Genomic DNA, 19,375 nt, shown 5'->3' with positions numbered 1-19,375 from the left:
TTGACCTACGTCCGAATAGAGAAAGCTTTGACAACTTTTTTGGGGGGTGGTGCTCATGGTGGGGCGTTGGATAAGAGGCGCATTCACGTGCCTAGCTGTCCCTTATATGACATTTTCTTTTTGACATTCCTGTACCCAACTATTTGTCCCTTGTTTCATTTCACAAGCACTTCTTGCATCAAAAGAATTAGTTTTTTATTTCTTTTACTAGCCGAATACCTAATGGAAATAGGGCTTGTGCAAATGTCTGTTCGCCCATTGGAAAACCTAAATCTAAGGCTAAAAATACCATTGGGGCCCCAGTTGAGAAAAAACAACTTAAAAAATTTATCTATGGTATTGTCTTTAGAGGTCCGCCTACATTTGTCATCATTACTTGAGCGTAAACCGATTTTTAAATGTTTAAAACTTTTATTTACAAAGCTGCAATATTTTGGGGTACCACAGAAAGCGAAACCAACCAAAAATCTCTCAAATCTAAATACATTTTTCGGATATTTTCGGTTGGTTTCGAACCGCCCCGGGCGCTAAGCTATGATGGGCGCCGAAAATATGAAACTTTGAAATATTTCAAAAAGAGTTTAAGCTTGGAAAAAAGTTAAGGGGTTGAGCCTCAAATTAAATTAATCAGACAACGAAAAGTGCGAAAACAATTTTAATATGTGGCTGCAAAAACATATCAGAAACTGGTACATTTCGAATACCATTTTTAGGATCAATCGACCCCATCATTTAGCAACTAAAATCGAGATTTGAGGCAATTTTTTAATTGTTTTTGAGGATTTACATTAATAAACAGGCTTTAACTCTAAATTCAAATTGGACAGTGAACTTGAAAAGCATACAATAAATTTGACACCATTTTTTTAACGATTCTTGTCACATCAGCATTAGCACATCGTTTATTTAGAAAACTTCAAATAAATTTGAACCACTTACGATCATCAATTGGACAAGAGAGACTCAGCAGTCTCCGTTTGCTATCAATCGAATATCTCCAAATATGGGTAATGTAATTTATGATTTTGCTTTCATAAGAGCTAACAATTAATACCTCAATTTGGGAGACCTTAAATCAATTTTACAATTTTAGAAAGTACAAACCATTATAAAATTATAGTTTAAAATTCTTAATTTTATCATGTATTTTTAAAGTATGTATTCAGGATTTTAAAATATTTGATTTAACTAAAAAATACATGGGCTGACGTGGGCTTAGCCAAATTTTAAAATTAACTTTCGATAGGTCAACATCCTAAGAGTATTGTCACCCAATTTGGTTCCTCCAACTCTAATAGTCTCGGAGATAAAAGTGTTCAAACTGGTATACCATAATCTGTCACGAATCTAATATGTAACGAGCTAATTATCATGTTATAAGGTTGTATTGTAGTAACATTTAATTAATTTTAGTTAACATTTTTGACACTGGAGTTGTCAATTTAATATGTTTTTAAAGGAATTATCTTTGTTTTGTTTATTTGGTTAAAAGATGTATTGCTAAAAAGAAATTGTATGGGGTGGAGGGGGCGCCGACAAAATCTTTGCCCCGGCATCAACTTTTCGTCGCAACGGCGCTGGTTATGACAGTTCGAAGTTGTTAAAGCCTCTGATTTACCAACTTTACAAGACAAAATATTTCTTAATTTTGACAAAATTTTTTACAAGAAAATGAAAGTCCCTAGAATCAAGTTTAAAGTGTCGTTTTATACTATTTACGATATAAGGAGTTAATATAGTATATAGTATTTGTATAGTTTTTCTGACCCAGCAACTTTACAAGTCAAAAATTTTTTTTTGCAAAAAATGAAAGTCCTCAGAATCAAGTTCAAAGTGTCGTTTTATACTACTTACTGTCATAACTTTGGCAAAAAACTGCACCAATTTTCAGTCGGAATGTCATTTTGATCGTGGTTTGGCCTTTATATTCATTCTGTATTCAAAGTTTTTATACCCGTTACTTAAATAATAAGTAAAAGGGCATATTGTGTTCGTTGGAATGTATGTAACAGATATATAAGTATATATATTCTTGATCAGCATCAACAGCCGAGTCGATATAGCCATGTGTGTCTGTCCGTCTGTCCGTCTGTGTGAGCGCCTAGATCTCATAGACTATAAGAGATAGAGATACCAAACTTTCACCCACAGACTCGAAATGCGTTGAAGCAGGTCAAGTTAAATTCAAATTTTTGTCACCCCCCATTCCGCCCCGCAAATTGCGAAAATCCGTTCGTTTGTCTGTATAAACAACAGTATATCAGAGACTATAAACCCCGCAAATCAAGTTTGTTTCAAATTTAAGCCACGCCCCCTTCCGCCCCCACAAATCAGGAAAAACCACCACACCCACAGATTTTAAGATAATACGTTTTTTGTGATAATAAACGTTATCTATTAATATTATCTATTATCCCACTGAATCCCATCAAGATCGGACAAGTAGAACGGCAGTTATGGCGATTTAATGTTTTCAAAGTAATACAAGTAATTTCTTTAAACAAAAGGATCTCAGAGACTACCCTACGCAGGTCAAGTTTATTTTAAAATTTCTGTCACGCCCCCCTCCGCCCTTTTTTGTGGGTATTAGAGTTGCAAGTTGCTAATATCTATTATCCTATAAAATCGCAGCAAGATCGGACAAGTAGAACAGCAGTATTAACGTGCCAAAGTTAATAATAAGCTCCTTAGAGTATGCAATAGTTTTAATATTATTAGACTCAACAAAAATGCATCAAATAATTCTCAACTGGTTCTGACGACGCAACCCAAATGGTACTGATGATAGGGACTGGCAATTCTTGAATCAGCTGAACCATGCCAGGCTCCACGCTTTTATGCAAGTATTGTGTGTTGTTGGTTGATCATGTGGCCTGTTACTCAGTAGAGGGGTTGGTAACCACAGAGGTTTAAAAGTTGGCCTAAAATCTTGTGTATTAGGTTTCAACTAAGTCAACACAATATGGCATTCAAACCAATTTATCATTCTTGCGCCTGAGAATTCTTAACTGGTTCTAGCGACGCAAATATGGCATTAAGTTTGAATTGTTGGTCAACTAGCAGAAACGGTACTGAGGGTGGAAAATTAAAATCTCTTGAAATCATGCTCCTTGCTTTTATGCAAGTGTTGTTGTTGCTTGCTGAAGATGTCTTATCGACAGTAAACCAACAAAAGACACATTTTTTTGTTTTTGCCTAATTTATCTCATACAATATTTTGTAAGCCATAAAAGTTTGATTTGATTTCAAACTATTCAAAATTTTTTTCTTAGACCTGAAGCAGTTGCTGCTTGAATTAAACCTGAAGCAGTTGCATATATATATATAGCAGTTGATAACCTGAGGATATTGAAACAATTGTAAGCATGAAGCAGTTGATAACCAAAATCTGTTTTTAACCTGAAGAAGGTGCTTATTTTCAAATTTGGACAAAAGCCTTCCTTTTCGATTCTCATAATTAGGAGGAGGAGGCAAATTGAGCAACAAGTTATGTCCCAATAGGGGATTCAGGGCCTATAATAATAAATTTAAATAATAATAGTTAACTCTCAAAAAACATTTTTTCTAAAAAAAAAAAAATTGTTTACAATACTTTTATATATATTTAAATTAAGTAACGGGTATCCTATTGTCGGGATCTCGACTATAGCCTTTCCCACTTGTTTCATTTACAATTGTATTATTTTTCGACTTTTGAAGCCATGGTTATCACACAAAAAAAACCTTTACACGAGGTAAAAGTCTAGTGACGATAGCATATTCCAGCCCCAAAATTTTAATATTCAATTTTGTGACGAACAAAATATAGTTTAATATAAGACTTTTAAATAAAAATATAAATTAAATAAAAAAGTCAAAAATGTGTATTCTGGTCTGTGCGCAAAAAGGGTGAGCTGTCACGAACATAATAAATACTTTTTGCACAGTGCCGAATGCCAATTTTCGTGTTTTTTTATAATTTACATTTTTATTTTAAATTTTTATTTTAAACTATACTTTGTTATTCACAAAATTGGATATCAGAAATTTTGGTTTAAATCTAAGACTGTGTATAAATGAAATATAGATATGTTTATTAGCTTTTAGAAAAAGTAAGGCTTTTAAAAATCGGTTTTGGCATTCTCAAGTAATAATGACAAAAATGGGAGCACCTCAAAAAAAAATGTAAGAAAAAAAGCCAGATTTTTAAAGAAAAACCTTTAAAAAAAATTCTGCCACAGAAAAAAAAGTAGTTTTTCCTTATTTGTGGTCCCAAATCTATCCAAAAAAGTGGGCTTCGTTCGTTTAATAGCCAATTGTTCAAATTTGTTACCTTAACAACATAATTGAATCCAATGCTTGATTGAACTTCAAGTAACTTTTATAAATGAATCGGTTACTTATCGGTAATTTCGGCTTGAAAAACAGTTAATCGGTTAATTCCGGTTAAAGGTTACGGTCTTAATTTTATTCCTGGTAACAACATTAGATAGCTAGCGATATTTTCGTCGATTTTGATGAATTCCTTTCGAAGTGGTTTTGACCTTTAGTATGAAAAATGTTGTGTGTTTGTGAGCAATGTTTTCTATATCCTATTTTCTTATTAACTGACGCGTTATTTATATATTTATTCAAATAAAGATTAAACAAAAAATTTAATATATCCTTCTCGAGTTTTTGTAAAGGCTTAAAGTAAAAAATGTGGAAAAATACCGAAAAAAAAATCATAATTTTCTTAATTTAAGAATTGATAGCTGTAAAGCTGTTGCTGTAAATTTTAAACTGTTTATGAATGAAATACAGATATATTCATTAGTTTTAAAGTCAGTTTAAAATCAGTTTTGGCACTCTTATGCAAGCTCGCCAATGAAAAAAAATAAAAATAAAATATTAAAAATTTTCAAAAAAAAAAAAAAAAGGTATACCACAGGAAAAAAAGGAGTTGTTTTTGCCATGTGCATAAAAAGTTGGTTTGGTTCTTTTTTAAATTAAAACTAAAAAGATCAAAATAAAGAAATTAAATTTTTAAATGTTTAAAACAATTGAGCTCATAATATTTCGCTCATACTAAGCAACTACCAGCGATTTTATTATTATTTGTGTTTCTTTTATGATGATTCAAGAGGGGAAGATACGCTTACAAGGCTGTTTACAGCCTCGTCAGAAATTTGCGTTTCCATTTGGCTGTCATCACTTGGTGATTTTTACAAAGGGTCTGTTGCTCGTAGCCGACTTTGAATAAATAAAAAGCAGTGTGTGAATCGACAACGCTGGCCAAGCTGTCAATTGTTGAAAAGCCTTATAATAAAATACAGTCAGTCAGATTTGTATGTCAGGGAACAAAGGCATCAGTTCATAAACCAGCTGCTGTAACAAATTGCTCACAAATAGTAAATTGCTCCAACAGGTAAGAAATTTTCATTAATAAACGTACATTGATTAATGTACATTGATCTAACATTATAGAAAATCAAAGGCATCGGCATGTTATCGTTACGATCCATTGGCTTACGTTTGCCAGGAGCAGCTACAGCTTCCATTTTGGCTGCATCTGCATCCCGTCCAGCATATACTGCTCTCTTCTTGGGGGTATCACGTCGTCTTACTCATCACGATGGCACACGGGCAATGAGCGGTGAACGGGAGGTTGTTGGCTATGGCATTAATGGTTCACCGATTTACATTGACTGTCCGGACTTTCCATTTCCGGCCATACGCTATTGTGAGGTGACTCCAGAGATTTGCGCCTTGCGCGAAAAAGAGCAAAGCGATTGGAAGAAGCTATCGCTGGAGGAAAAAAAACAATTGTATCGCCACAGCTTCTGTCAGACTTACTCAGAGTTTCAATACTTTACATCTGACTGGAAATTGGTGGTCGGCATCGGCCTGTGGGCTGTTGCCATTGGTGTCATGTGCTCTATATTATACAGTATGCGGCTAGACCGCATAACACCAGAAACCTTCGAGGAGGAGCGTCGACAGGCTCAGCTGCGTCGTATGATACACTTGCAAATTCAGCCAATTACTGGTCTATCCTCCAAGTGGTGCTATGAATCAAACAAGTGGAAGTAGAATGGTATTCCGCGAATTATTTTTATACTAATCGATACGAGATGCTGCAACATGATAACCATACACATACATACATTCGGTGAGGGTAAATATTTACATACATGTTAACCATACAAATACTAATGTTAACTGACAATTAAACTTGTATTAAATGTCATTCCATATCTAACGAGCATTTCATATATTTTCATATTATTTCATCTTGATTTAATAAATTTTACAATATGACGTGCTCATCAAACTTGAGCCTTTATTGTCAAACACTTTAAGAGTCTGATAGTCGCTTTTCCTTAAAAGATATCAGCCAAATTTAAATGCAGTTTTTATTACAGCCATTCTATATTAGTGTAGTTACAACTTTGCAAAACTAAAACTCTAGACTATTTTATGGCACAGTTTCTTTCGTGCAAGCATTTAGAGTGAGGCTCATTCTCCAATTCTGATTCTAATGTCGCAGTTTTTTCTATCCTTCTTTTATACACATCATTAGCTACTTTTTATACCATGTGCCCATTAAGCAAAAAAGGATGCTTTATCGCAAGCGAAGCGAACCGGGGTTAGGCGAGCAAAGCGAGCAAAGCGAGCAAGGGGTGGATCAGTTTGATATCGCTTAAAATTTTAGTTTGCTGTGAATAACATGAATGATTACTTGTAGTTAATTGGAATAGGTCCATATTAATTTCAACTATAAGAGGTACATTAAACAAATGGGGCAAAAATCATTCTTTATAATCGCAAAAAGATCGGTAAAGTAAAATGCATTTATTGGCTGTTTTAACTTTTAAGTAATACAAGATCGTAAAAGTATGTGACGTGTATTTCAACGATAGAAAGGCACTGGTCTTCTTTTTACGGCATGACCCGGCCCAACCCCGAAATCAATTCTTAAGGCCCGGTCATATTTTCAAAAAGGCTCGGCTAAAAACTATCAGGCCTGTTCCGGTTTTCACTTATTTTTTACGAATTTTCAATCCGATAATAAATTTCACATCGTATTTCCCTTCTCCAAATTGGTGCTGCATATTTTTCGGCAGAACACTGATGGAAAATTTTTAGTGCAAATGATCTTATTGTAGAGATAGAATTTATAATGGTTATAATTTTAAAACCATTCCCTGCAGTATAAGAAAAATTTAAAAATTATTTTTAAGCATTAGCACTGATTTTTAAGCTTAGTATGGCAAATAATAATGTTGCCTATTTTTAGGGTTGAGAAGTTTTGTTTACAGAGCTGTCAACTTCAATACAATTTTTGATTTCAAAACTAATATGTTTTGTTTCCATTTAATTAAACCCAAATTTGTCCAAATTAGCCTTTTAATAGGTGTAGAATTGTTTCATTTTGTATTACGCTATAGAGAAAGCACTTAAATTGTTATTCAAAACATGCACCGAAAAATTAACTCTTTTCTGCACATACAAGGGCAGCCCTACTAAATTACCCACTTAAATTCACAAATACTTTCGGAAATTAGAGCAGGTCGAGCAAATCCGACAAATGTTTTAGTTTAGAATCGAGGTGTGATGACTTGCAATTAACTTGAAAATCAAATAAAAATTTTATAATTTATCTGATGATGCAAAATTATTCCGAATATATTCAAGTATTTTATAAATATTTTGGTTTCACTTTAATTTTATACTAAACATGCCATTTCATTCATTTGTCTCTACCGAATTTGAAATCACTAGCTAAATGTCATGTGAATTTAATCCGTAAAATCTGGCCGAAAGTGAAGGAAATTCATTTCTGCAAAATCTAGCCGAAAGTGAAAACAGAAAAAGGCCTGTATATATATAAATCTGTTCGTCCACTCACTCTCTCACTCATGTATCTTTGTACAGGCCAAACTGCACGAGATACAAGTTTGAAATTTTGGGACAATAAACTAAAGACAATTTCATCGTGGCATAAGACGGCGCTTTGGAAAATTCGACCTGCAAGTGTGTCAAAATGGAGGTCAAAGTTTGCGTTTATTTTTAATGTACATTTATTGGTCTTTAGTCAAGCGACTGATTCTGAACAAGTGGAGCAGAGGGTGGTTTGTAAGACTCAGGTGCAAGAGTTTCCCGGATCGGGCAAGATGTTTTTTTTATTTTTTAATTTCATTTCATTAACATTTTTATAAATTTTACGATATTTTACAATTTGGTCAAAATCTGTTTACTATATCATATAGCTATCTTAGGAACAATCAGGATCATATTAAGCTATCTCAACCAAACTCAAAGATTCGCGTTTGCACGCCAAGTCTCAAATTTTTTGACAAATCTAGAATTTTCCCGCCAAATCTGGCGATTTTTCTAAAGTCCAATTGCAGGGGCAGCTGGCAGCGTGAACATAATTATTAATTTCTCTTTCAAAAAATGTTATATTTATTATATAAATTTGTTGCTTCTTATTACATTTAGCAGGAACTTTCCAACAACAAACAATTTTAAATTCTTCTCAAATAACTGATAACCGATAATAATTGCTTCGTACGAATGGTGAAAAAACGTAGTAGTTTGATTTGTATAAGAAGGTATCATGTCATTTAGCAGGAACTGATTACTGATTCATCAGAAGTAAAGAAGGGATTACTGACAAAAAAAACCTGACGAATAAACCCAATGTTGTAAAACGACCCTTTGCTCTTAAGTGACAGAAACTGCAGCTGAAATGTCTTCACTTGCAATTTTTTTACTATTACACGTTTGTTCTATTCTTACATATGAGCATGTTGTTATGATTGCATTTCAGAATAAATAAATTTGTGTGGTGCCCGGGTTACAAAATATTTGTTTATAGATAGAAATTGAGTTTCCGAAATTTTAGGTTGTCCTAATTAACAAGTGTCAAAATTATTGAAAAATAACAGTTATTTATGTTTGCGTTAAAGAAGACTATCCAAGAAGAAAATATAAGAAGTGCTTCTTTTTTCAAGCTTCAATTCCGCGATGCAATGCATAAGAGCAAAATCAATTAATGAATAAAAATTAGCGTCCGCCCGAGCTTTAGTAAATCACTTATATCATATACAGGGGTGCCACAGAAATCGAAACCAACAAAAAACCAATTAAAAATCAAGATGTTCAAGATGATCTTTACATCCCCATCAGTTTGGCCGGAGATTTGATCAACTTCACTGATATAAAGCTTGTTATGCATCAAAAGTGTTACTGTCAAAAGTGTTTCGAGGGAGGGCAAGGGGGGCAACCGCCCCAGGCGCCAAGATATTAGGGGCGCCGATATTTCAAAAAGAGTTTGAACTTAGAAAATATTTGAGGGGTTGAGCCTGAAATTAAATAAATCAGACAACGAAAAGTGCGAAAACAATTTTAATATGTGGCTGCATATGATAGCAAAAACATAATCCGAACCGGATTATGAACCGAAACTTTGATATTATATTTATAGTCCGTGAACCCGAGCCTAGGCAGAACCAATTTCTTAAATGCGCAGTTGCTTACTTGCCCCTTGTTCACTGCTCAAATGTTCAGTTGCTCACTCATATGGCTCAGCTTTGTTTACTGCTCTTAGCACCTCACGCAACTAAACAAAAACAAGTGGCAAATCTTATTACTTATTTCAATATATAGAAAAAAACTTTACAGAAATTACTTGTATTACTTTGAAAACATTAAATCGTCTTAACTACCGTTCTACTTGTCCGATCTTGATGCGATTCGGTGGGACAAGAGATAAGACTAATAGATAACGTTAATTACCGTAAAAAACGTATAATCTTAAAAACAGTATGTGTGGTGGTTTTTCGCGATTTCCGGGGGCGGAGGGGGGCGTGGCTTAATTTTTTTTTATTTATTTATTTTTTTTAATTAATTATTTGTGAACGACTAAAAGCAGTCGGCAAAGAAGAAAATTACGTAGTAAAAAAATTAAGTTAAATATTAAAAATAAAAATAAAATTAAATATAAATTATGAACTGTAAAGAAAAAAATTTAATCTGGGGTATGCAAAAATTATAAATGATCCAACATTTGTTGCCAGGATTGGAGAAAACCCAGAAAACCCCAACCAGATCAATAAAGATTAGTGTTGCTATTAGTAATAGTATGAATGTTAGACTAGTATAAAGTAATATAACAAGTTATTAGTATTAGTAAGGTCACGGATTTAACGAAAGGTATTGGAAATACCTTTAGGAAAGGGGAAGGGAGAGAGAGTTCTGAGGAGAAAACGTGAAAGAGGCTATTATAGTTAGTGAATAAAACACGAAACGAACTGTGTGAAGCGTAATCAGTTGTGCATGTAGATAAAAATCCCACAAAAAATACCTCTACACGAGGTAAAAGTCTAGTGACGAAAGCAATTTCTAGCCCCAAAAATTTCTGATATCCAATTTTGTGACGAACAAAATTCAGTTTAATTTAAAAATTTTAAATAAAAATATAAACTAACAAAAAAAAGCGAAAATTGGCATTGTGCACTGTGAGCAAAAAGGGTGAGCTTCTAAGTACATAAAAATTACTTTTTGCGCAGTGCCTCAAACACACCTTTCCAATGATATATACAACATATCTGTAGCTTCTATGGTTTGAAAACTGTTGAGGTTTCAATTTTGGCGGGATGTTGCGTTTTCCCGCTAAACTAGCGGGATTAAATTCTTTCGACCAACGTTTAATATAACCAAGTACTCATTAACTATAACTATGGCGTCATTAACTATAGTGGAGATGTGCAAATTGAACCATAATTTGCAATCAAAAAAAACTCCAAGATCCTTTACAGATTTTATACGTTGGCAAAGGGTATTGTCAATCATATAAGAACCTAAAGAGGGCCTAGTACGACTAAATGTGATAAACATACACTATTGACAGAGCACCATAGTTGCATAGCGTTCAAATCGTCTTGCAGACGATTATAAAGAAGGGGATCATTGTATGAAAAGATAAGCTTTACATCATCCGCATACATTAAAATATAAGAATGAGAAAGAATGGTGGGTAGATCGTTAATGAACAGAGTAAAAAATAAAGGCCCCAAGTGACTACCTTAAGGTACACCAGAAGTAACGTGAACCGAACTCGAAACGGTTGACCTAAGACTAAGCACTTTTTGGGTCCTACCTTTTAATAAGGTGGAAACCCGACGTAAAAAGACGGGAGGAAAACCTATGCAAGTAAGTTTGTAAAGTAAAAGGTCATAGTTCACAGAGTAAAAGGCTTCACTGAAGTCAGGGTATATGACATCCGTTTGCTTTTACTCTGAAAATGCATCATTAACAAGGGAGATAAATTAAAGCAAGTTGGTCGTAGTGGACCGACCCTGAATAAAGCCGTGTTGAGCAGGGGAAATTATCGATTTACAGCTGCAAAGAAGAAACAAGGATTTTTTCAAATGATTTAGGAATGGCTGATAGCTTTGCAATGCCTCTGTAGCTCGAAATATCAGACTTACCACCTTTTTGGTAGAGGGGAATGATATTAGATTCTTTCCAAAGATATGGAAAGATTGAAGATTCAAGGGATAGATTAAAAAGCTTATGCAACGGAACAGCTAAAGAAGAACATTATTCCTTAAGGTGACAACTAGGAGTGTTGTCTGGCCCAAGAATGAAAGAAGATTTTAAAGAGCTAATAGAAGGTATTATAGTGTTATAAGAAATAGACGGAGCAAACATAGTGTTTGATTGAAAAATAGAATAAGCATAAGATGAGTTGGAAGTGGAGATTTGAGAATAGGTGGATTGAAATAAGTCAGCAAATAGTTCAGCGGCTGCAGAGTCGTTGGTGGCATTATCTATCCCATGAAGACTTGAACCAAGACTTGGACCAGACTTCTTATATTTTTTAAGATATCTAGATTTTATATTCATTAAATAAGAAAGTCTATGTTTAACCCTAGGAGGCTTTATAGAACCATACGATAAACCAAATTTGGAATGCACACATCTAAGACTGCATTTAGGGTCTCATAGAAAGAACTAAGGGCAATATCGATGTCAGTCGCTTTTTCCAAAAAGCACCAGTCGGTAGCAAGGATAAGTTCAGTAGGCAATGAATAATTTCCCTTGCGATAACAACGACGAGGTGATTGCTGACAAAATAGAGGTGGATTAAAAAGTCTAGAGATTGAGATAGATATTTTTAAGGGTAGAATGACGTAAATCTTCATGGATACTTAATGGGGATGCCCTAGAAACGGCAGTATTTGCGAAGTCATTAATAAAAACCAGATCAAGAATTCGATCATTACGATTTCTTATTGAATTTATTTGAAACAATGAGAGATCAAACAAGTTATCTAAAAAATTATCTTGGTTTAAGGGAACAAGATAATTTGTGCTACTAAAAAATGACCAAGAAATTTTAGGCAAATTAAAATCACCCAGCACAATAAATAAGTTGTTATCTTATCTTTATCTTTGACTTGAAGATTAATTTCTTCAATGAAGGAAAAATGCTGCAAGTAAACTGCCAGAGAAGCTTTTGGAGGGATATAAGAGCAAGTGATAAACATTGATCGAGTTGAACAAGTTACTTTGACAGCTACACTTTCAATAGTCACTTTAAAAGTAATGCGTTCTGACTGAAGTGCCGATTTAGTGGCAATAAGTACGCCACCACTTCGAGTCGGTCGATCATTTCTATATAAAGATAATTACTTGACATAACTTCAGAATCAGATACTGTAGGATTTAACCAAGTTTCTGACAAAGCAATTATATCAGAATCCAAGGACATACTATCAAATATAGATTTTTGAGCTTAGTAAGGAGGCCCCTAACATTTTGATAATGAATACCGGCAAAATCGGGCCGCAGGTTTAGGTTTTTGAAGCCGTACCTGTGGACTAATGTTCTCTGGAGCTGCCGGCTGTAAGAGAAACAGGCAAGGATTCACTACGCCTTTTGGGCTTAAACTCATAAACAATCATATGTGGTGGCCAAAATTTTGGAGCACAAATGACAGTAAATGAGTCGTGAGGGACACTTATTTTAAAAGATGCTATTTCACGGGCAGTAGCAAAATTATATTTAGTGATTGAGACATTAGCTGAGACTTTGCTAGAAATGTATGCCGCTACAGATTCACAAGTAGTGTCCGAGGATAGCATAGCATAAATAAAACAAACTTGACCTGCGTGGGGTCTATGGAAATCTGTGTGCCAAATTTGGTCACTCTATCTATTTTAGTCTCTGAGATCCTTTTGTTTATTCCGACGAGCATATGGTTTATCGCGACGTGCGGGGGCGGAAGGGTCCGTGATAAAAATTTAAAACAAACTTGATCTGCTCCAACGCCATTGTGATCTGCGTGTGAAAATTTGGTTGCTCTATCTCTTATAGTCTCTGAGATAGACGCGTTCAAAAAGACGGACGGACGGACATACACGCATGGCTATATCAAGAATATATAAACTTTATAAGGTCGGAGATGCCTTCTTCTCCCTGTTACGTACATAAAAGAACACAATTTACTTACTTTGGGAGGGCATTAAGCAGGTAATTTTGATCACCAATCATGATACCTGATTACTACTTTTCACATTCAGCTGGAAATTTGTAACAATCAAAATATCAAATTTTGGTATCGGTATCACAAAAAATGTATCCTACAAATAGTGTGATACCTGATACTCATTTAATAAACAATGAACGAACGCTGAAATGAGATTTTTCACAAACATAGTAGGCTGATTTAATAAAATGGTATCAATTCATTCAGCAGGTACCGACTACTGATTCATCACAAAAAAAGGAGCGATTATTCATTGAAAAACCTGCTGAATGCTTCCAATGTCTCGTTGCTGAACTAAATCACCGTGCTCAATACGCTACAACATCAGTAGAAGACTAACTTTAATATGATATTCTAAGAGTAAATTGAAGCTAGCTAATCGAAGAATGCTCTTTAAGTTGATCACTATATTCTGCAGTGCAAAAAAACGGCATTTGGCAATTCGTTGCAAGTAAATTTTAATCGCTTAACTAATTTTAGTACTGAACAATATGCAATGCCCACATCGTTAGAAAGGTAATAGAGTGCTCTTTATAATTATAAAAAAATTTCAAAATAAAAACACTTTTTTTTTGGTAAATTTACGCTTTTTAATTTCGTGTTACCATATGGTAACGCTGGGAAGTACAGGGTACAGGTGTTTTCCATACATTTTAAACGCGTTTCGGTACTGTTTTGTTCGTAAAATATGATTGCTCCTTTGGCAGCCATATAATATAGTAAGCCGATTTGATCCAAATGTCATCAGGATGTATAAAACCAACTTAAATGCATATTCTGTGAGTTTGGTTGAGATATCTCAAAAGACAAAAAAGTTTTCTATACTATGGGTGAATTTGACCCCGATTTTCCTATGACTATAGCTGTCATATTGCACCGATTTGAACAAAATTTGGTCATATATATATTGAAGGAGCCCCCTGTTGGATAAAGCTGTGTATATTAGACTTTTTCGCAAATATTCGTATTTTGTATTATTAAAAAACCTGTACCCTGTTATTCCCAGCGTTACCATATGGTAATCCTGTCGATTATCCTGACAAGGACGAACAAAAAGAATGTCTTTTTCGGATTGAGCGACCTCAAATTTGTCTGTCCTGAAAGTTTTATGAAGAACTCGATAAATAGTTGCTCAGGACGATTCGGGTTTAATTTGAAACTTTAAGTGAACTTCACAAAATCCCACAAAAAACCCCTACACGAGGTAAAAGTCTAGTGACAAAAGCAATTCCTAGCCCCAAAATTTATTAAACCCAATTTTGTGACGAACAAAGTTCAGTTTAATATACAAATTTTAAATGAAAATATAAATAAATAAAAAACGATTGGCATTGTGCACTGTGCGCAAAAGGGTGAGCTTCGTTGTACAAAAAAATTACTTTTTGCGCAGTTCCGAATGCCAATTTTCGCTTTTTTTTGTTAGTTTATATTTTTATTTAAAATTTTTAGATTAAACTGAATTTTGTTCGTCAGAAAATTGGATATCAGAAGTTTTGGGGCTAGAAATTGCTTTCGCACTAGACTTTTACCTCGTGTAGAAGTTTTTTTTGTGGGATATCAGAAATTGTTGCAATTGCTTTTGCTTTTGACATTGTAACTTTATCATTAAAGCAGGATAATAATAAAATATATTAATTTAGGTGTTGAATTTCTTTCATATTTAAAAAAATTATTTTATTTTATTATAAAGAAAATTAGGCGGCTCCGCCCCCTGCTCGCTTTGCTCGCGTTGCTACAGCGATCATACTCTTCTGTCCAAAACCCCGTACTTACTATGAAAAAAAAAGTTTTTCATACTAAGACTTGGACTTCGTCCGATTGGTCATATGAAAGCTATATGATATAGTGGTCCGATTTGAACCAACTTTGGTTGAGATATATAAAACTAACTCAAATACATATTCTATCAATTTGGTTAAAATATTTTATTAAACAAAAAAGTTTTTCATACTAAAACCTAATTTTGACCTGATCGGTTCTATGACGGCTATATTATTTAGTGGATTTGAACCAACTTCGGTCAGGATATATAAAACCAAGTTAAATGCATATTGTATTGGATTGGTTGGGATATCTCATAAAACCAAAAAGTTTTTCGTACTTACACCTCCCACTTACACCCCCGTACCTCATGACCCCAGGTGAATTCGAAAAAGTTTTCGTATTCCATTTTGTAAGTTAGGACTAAACCTTTCGATCGGTTAATAACTCAATCAGATCGGACAGTCGTAGCAAATTTTCCAACTTAGCTGTATATATTGTTAGTCGCCTTTCGCACCCTTCGTGCTGCTTTCTTCACTAGCGCGAACTGCCGTCCGCAGCTACTATATTAGTGATAGTAAATTTTGCTGTTTGATTCGATGAGAGAGCGTGGGCAGTAATTAAAACTTGAATAACTCAATAACATGATTATGTTAACATATTACATAACAAATTGGCGTCCGATCGGCCATGGGCTTCTGTGGCGTAGTGGGCTGAGTCGGAGAGCTGATGAGATGGTTGGTCAGCCGGGCGTGAGTTCAAATCGTGGCTTGAAATAGAGTACTGTAACAGTATGGCAAGTCACCCTGTGTCGCTCAATTGGTTGAGCCACCGAAGTTTTAAACTTTCTTTATAAAATTGAGTCGTGGGCTCAACTCTCGGCTCCGTCAATTTTTTTTTTTAATTTTATGGTTTTATTTTAAATTTTTTTTTTTGTTTTGTAGATAGTTTTTTTTTTGTCATGTACGTTAACAGTTGTAACACACATATATGTGTTTTATATGTATGTGTGTTCTTAACAAATCTCGGAAATCCACATTTCGCTGGGAAAAAATCAAGTCTTTAAGATATGTATATTAACCAAACTAACAGCATATGCATCTGGGCTAATTTTTATACCCTGAGCCCATTGAAAATGGGCAAAAAAGGGTATAATGTGTTTGGCAGAATGTATGTAACAGGCAGAAGGAGGGGTGGCAGACCCCATAAAGTATATATATTCTTGATCAGGATCAACAGCCGAGTCGATCTAGCCCTGTCCGTCTGTCTGTCCGTCTGTTTGAACGCGTCGATCTCAGATACTATAAGTGCTAGAGACTTCAAATTTGGAGTGCAGGTTTGTAAATACCATATGCAGGTCAAGTTTGTTTCCAATTTTTGATAACACGCCCCTTCGCCCACAAATTGCACAATACAATATACAGGCGCAATTTTTGACATAGCACTCCCTAACTGAACAATCAGTTAAGAAGTATGCGTATTAAACGACCCTAAAAATTTCAAAGCGATTGACCCATAAATAGAGAAGTTATTTCGGAATTAACATTTAATTCAATAATTACATTTGCATGGCAAATCAAACGTGCGAGCGAGACAGCATGTTCACGTTTGTATGCAAGGCGCGCACAAAGACAGAACGAATTAGTACCCATTTTTTTTTTGGTACCAAATAAGAATCAAGCGATAAGCAAAAATATTATCGATATCATGTAATGAAAATGATAATGTATAATTTATGTATATACAAATATACAATTTGATTGAAATATAATTGTGTTAATATTTAAATATGTATTTTTGCATGGCAAAAATCAGCAGAAGCTGATAGCTATGCATGAAATTGCATGAGAGAAAAAGCGATCATTTTGCAGCACTACTTTTGCATCTTTGCCGAGCACTGAAAGTGGCAAAATAATAATTTTAATTATTAATATTTCCGATTCCTTACACATATATATAATAAGTATCTGCTTATTATCGTTGTAAAAAAGAACTTAGCATTTTCCGCTTTAAGAATCTCATTAAATTAGACATTGTCTTTTATTTCAAATTTCGCGGGCACTGCAGCAGCCTATGGCAGGCTCGAATTTGTTGCGTAAGAGGGAAAGACTGAGAGAGGAAAATGGGTGCTGCCAGATTGCAGGCTGAGCAAAGTTGTAGTTTGTGGCTACTCTTGACAAAGCTACATCGATTGCAAGCGATTACGATTACGACTTGCGATTTACCAATTTATCAATTTCTAATTAATTTTAAATAAGTTTAATATAATACCGAGTGGTGTATTAGTTCAGTGAGGCATTTATAACGTAGTCTGCAGTGATAAGCACAGTGATTTAAGAAAACCGAAAGTAGTTTCGCGTGTGTAATTTGTATACCCTGCCCGGGGGTAGGCGAGCGAAGCGAGCAGGGTTCGGTGCCCCCTTGTTTTTTTTATTCATGACCGAAGTTGGTGCAAATCATACCACCATATCATATAGTAGAATATGCATTTAAGTCAGCGATGTCCAAAACTTGAAAAGGCAGCCACGCGTGGTTGGCAAACCAAACTCTGCCGGCGTCGCAGCCGACACATGTATAGAGAGAGAGAATATGTGTATTCTATAAATAAAACGCTCGGCAGCTTGCTCTCGCACGATGCGCGTGTTCGGCTGCACTACCAACTTTGCCACGGGGGTTATGATGAAACAAAGGGGAGGGAGAGAGATTTAAAAGTTTTAGGGATGCAGACAAGACATTTTTTAATATTTATAGCTGACAAGGAAGAATTCAAAAATCCTGACAACAATAAAATTGATAAAACTTCGCTAAACTTAGCATCTTATACAGTTGCAATACATATATGCTGCGCATCGATTTAATTTGTTTTATGTTTGTATCGCACGAACTTTATTTTTTCAGTGTAAAGCAGTACAACGTCACGTTGCCTTCGGGTTTCGCTGCTTCGCACACAAGCGCAAATCCTTCATTGTGTGAGTTTGGACACCACTGATTTAAGTTAACTAATTATTTTTAACTTAGTTTTTGCCTTAGGAAGTACGGGGTCTCCAACAGTCGAGTATGCTCGACTGTAGCACCGGCCCCCTAGTTTTGTCACATTTTATCTAGCGATTGTCTTGTAACGGCTTTGTAGAAATGCCCAGATACTTCTGAATGTAATATCTATGAAATAATGAGCTTTTAAAGAATAGGAGAAGAGCTAAAAATTAGCTTTATTGCAATATTGCCTTAGTTTTAAGCATGTATGTAAGTTTGTATCATATATAAGTACGTATGTGTATATTGTTCTCTGTTCACTTTTTCCTTCATGTTCCAATAAACGAATATCAACTTTATGTCAACAAAGCAATCAAATGTTATCTATTTTATCCGGTGTGTCTGTGTATTACTTGTGATGTCGACTATATCGTATATATATATACATAAGTACGAAGATGTCAAGGTGGTTTCATTTTGTGTTTTTATTGCATGTGCGTATGCATAAAGATCCAGTGCTCATGTTAAACATAGCAAATGTGATGCAAAATTATTGCATCAACCAGTTCGTGTTGCGTCTATTGTTGTGGTGCAAATATATATGTAATTGTCTCGCATAAGTCTGTGTATGTTAGCAACACAGCACTTTCTATCACGTTTGTAAATACAACATAAATATCTATTTTTACGAACACAGATAAAAAGGTCCTTCAATCTGTTGCTTTCTAGTAGATGAAATAGCATAGCACGTTTTTTTTTTTATTTGATTTGATCTGTGAGATGGGTATCAGCTGAATCAAAAGAAATAATCACAACTTCATATTTAGGTAGCTGCTTACTTGAAAAGTCCATTTTCACTTCTTATGAACTAAATGAGACTAATTATTAAACTTAATTTTAATCCTAAAAAAAAAAAAGCAAGTTTAACAATGTAGCACTTATTGGTTAGCACAAATTGGTTAGCTATCCATCTTTAGCCATACAGGATAAACTGTTCATACTTTCTTAGCATAGATTTCTGGGTTAACACACAAGTTATTTTCTTTTTAAATTAATTATCAAGTTGAACTATATTTTTTCAAATCTTTTCTAATGAATTTCGGAGTGAAGATGTTTATGCAA

At 34.5% G+C, this 19,375-nt stretch overlaps 1 protein-coding gene across 1 annotated transcript; it reads left to right on the top strand.

The window, feature by feature from the left end:
* Positions 1 to 5,308: 5,308 nt before the first annotated feature.
* On the top strand, positions 5,309 to 6,222 carry LOC117787372. The gene is made up of 2 exons (XM_034625883.1): positions 5,309 to 5,386; positions 5,446 to 6,222. The coding sequence occupies exon 2, from the start codon at positions 5,464 to 5,466 to the stop codon at positions 6,049 to 6,051; it is 588 nt and encodes a 195-aa protein (XP_034481774.1). The 5' UTR covers positions 5,309 to 5,386; positions 5,446 to 5,463; the 3' UTR covers positions 6,052 to 6,222.
* The last annotated feature ends 13,153 nt before the right edge of the window (positions 6,223 to 19,375 follow it).

This window comes from Drosophila innubila, chromosome X (genome assembly GCF_004354385.1).
Source record: "Drosophila innubila isolate TH190305 chromosome X, UK_Dinn_1.0, whole genome shotgun sequence".
In the NCBI taxonomy this organism is placed as follows: domain Eukaryota; kingdom Metazoa; phylum Arthropoda; class Insecta; order Diptera; family Drosophilidae; genus Drosophila; species Drosophila innubila.
Note: the sequence above shows the minus strand (reverse complement) of the source record. Positions and strands in the feature narration are given on the sequence as shown.

Bases quoted from the DNA above. Each gene is read 5' to 3' on its own strand.
- LOC117787372 (XM_034625883.1), top strand. From the start codon at position 5,464: ATGTTATCGTTACGATCCATTGGCTTACGTTTGCCAGGAGCAGCTACA.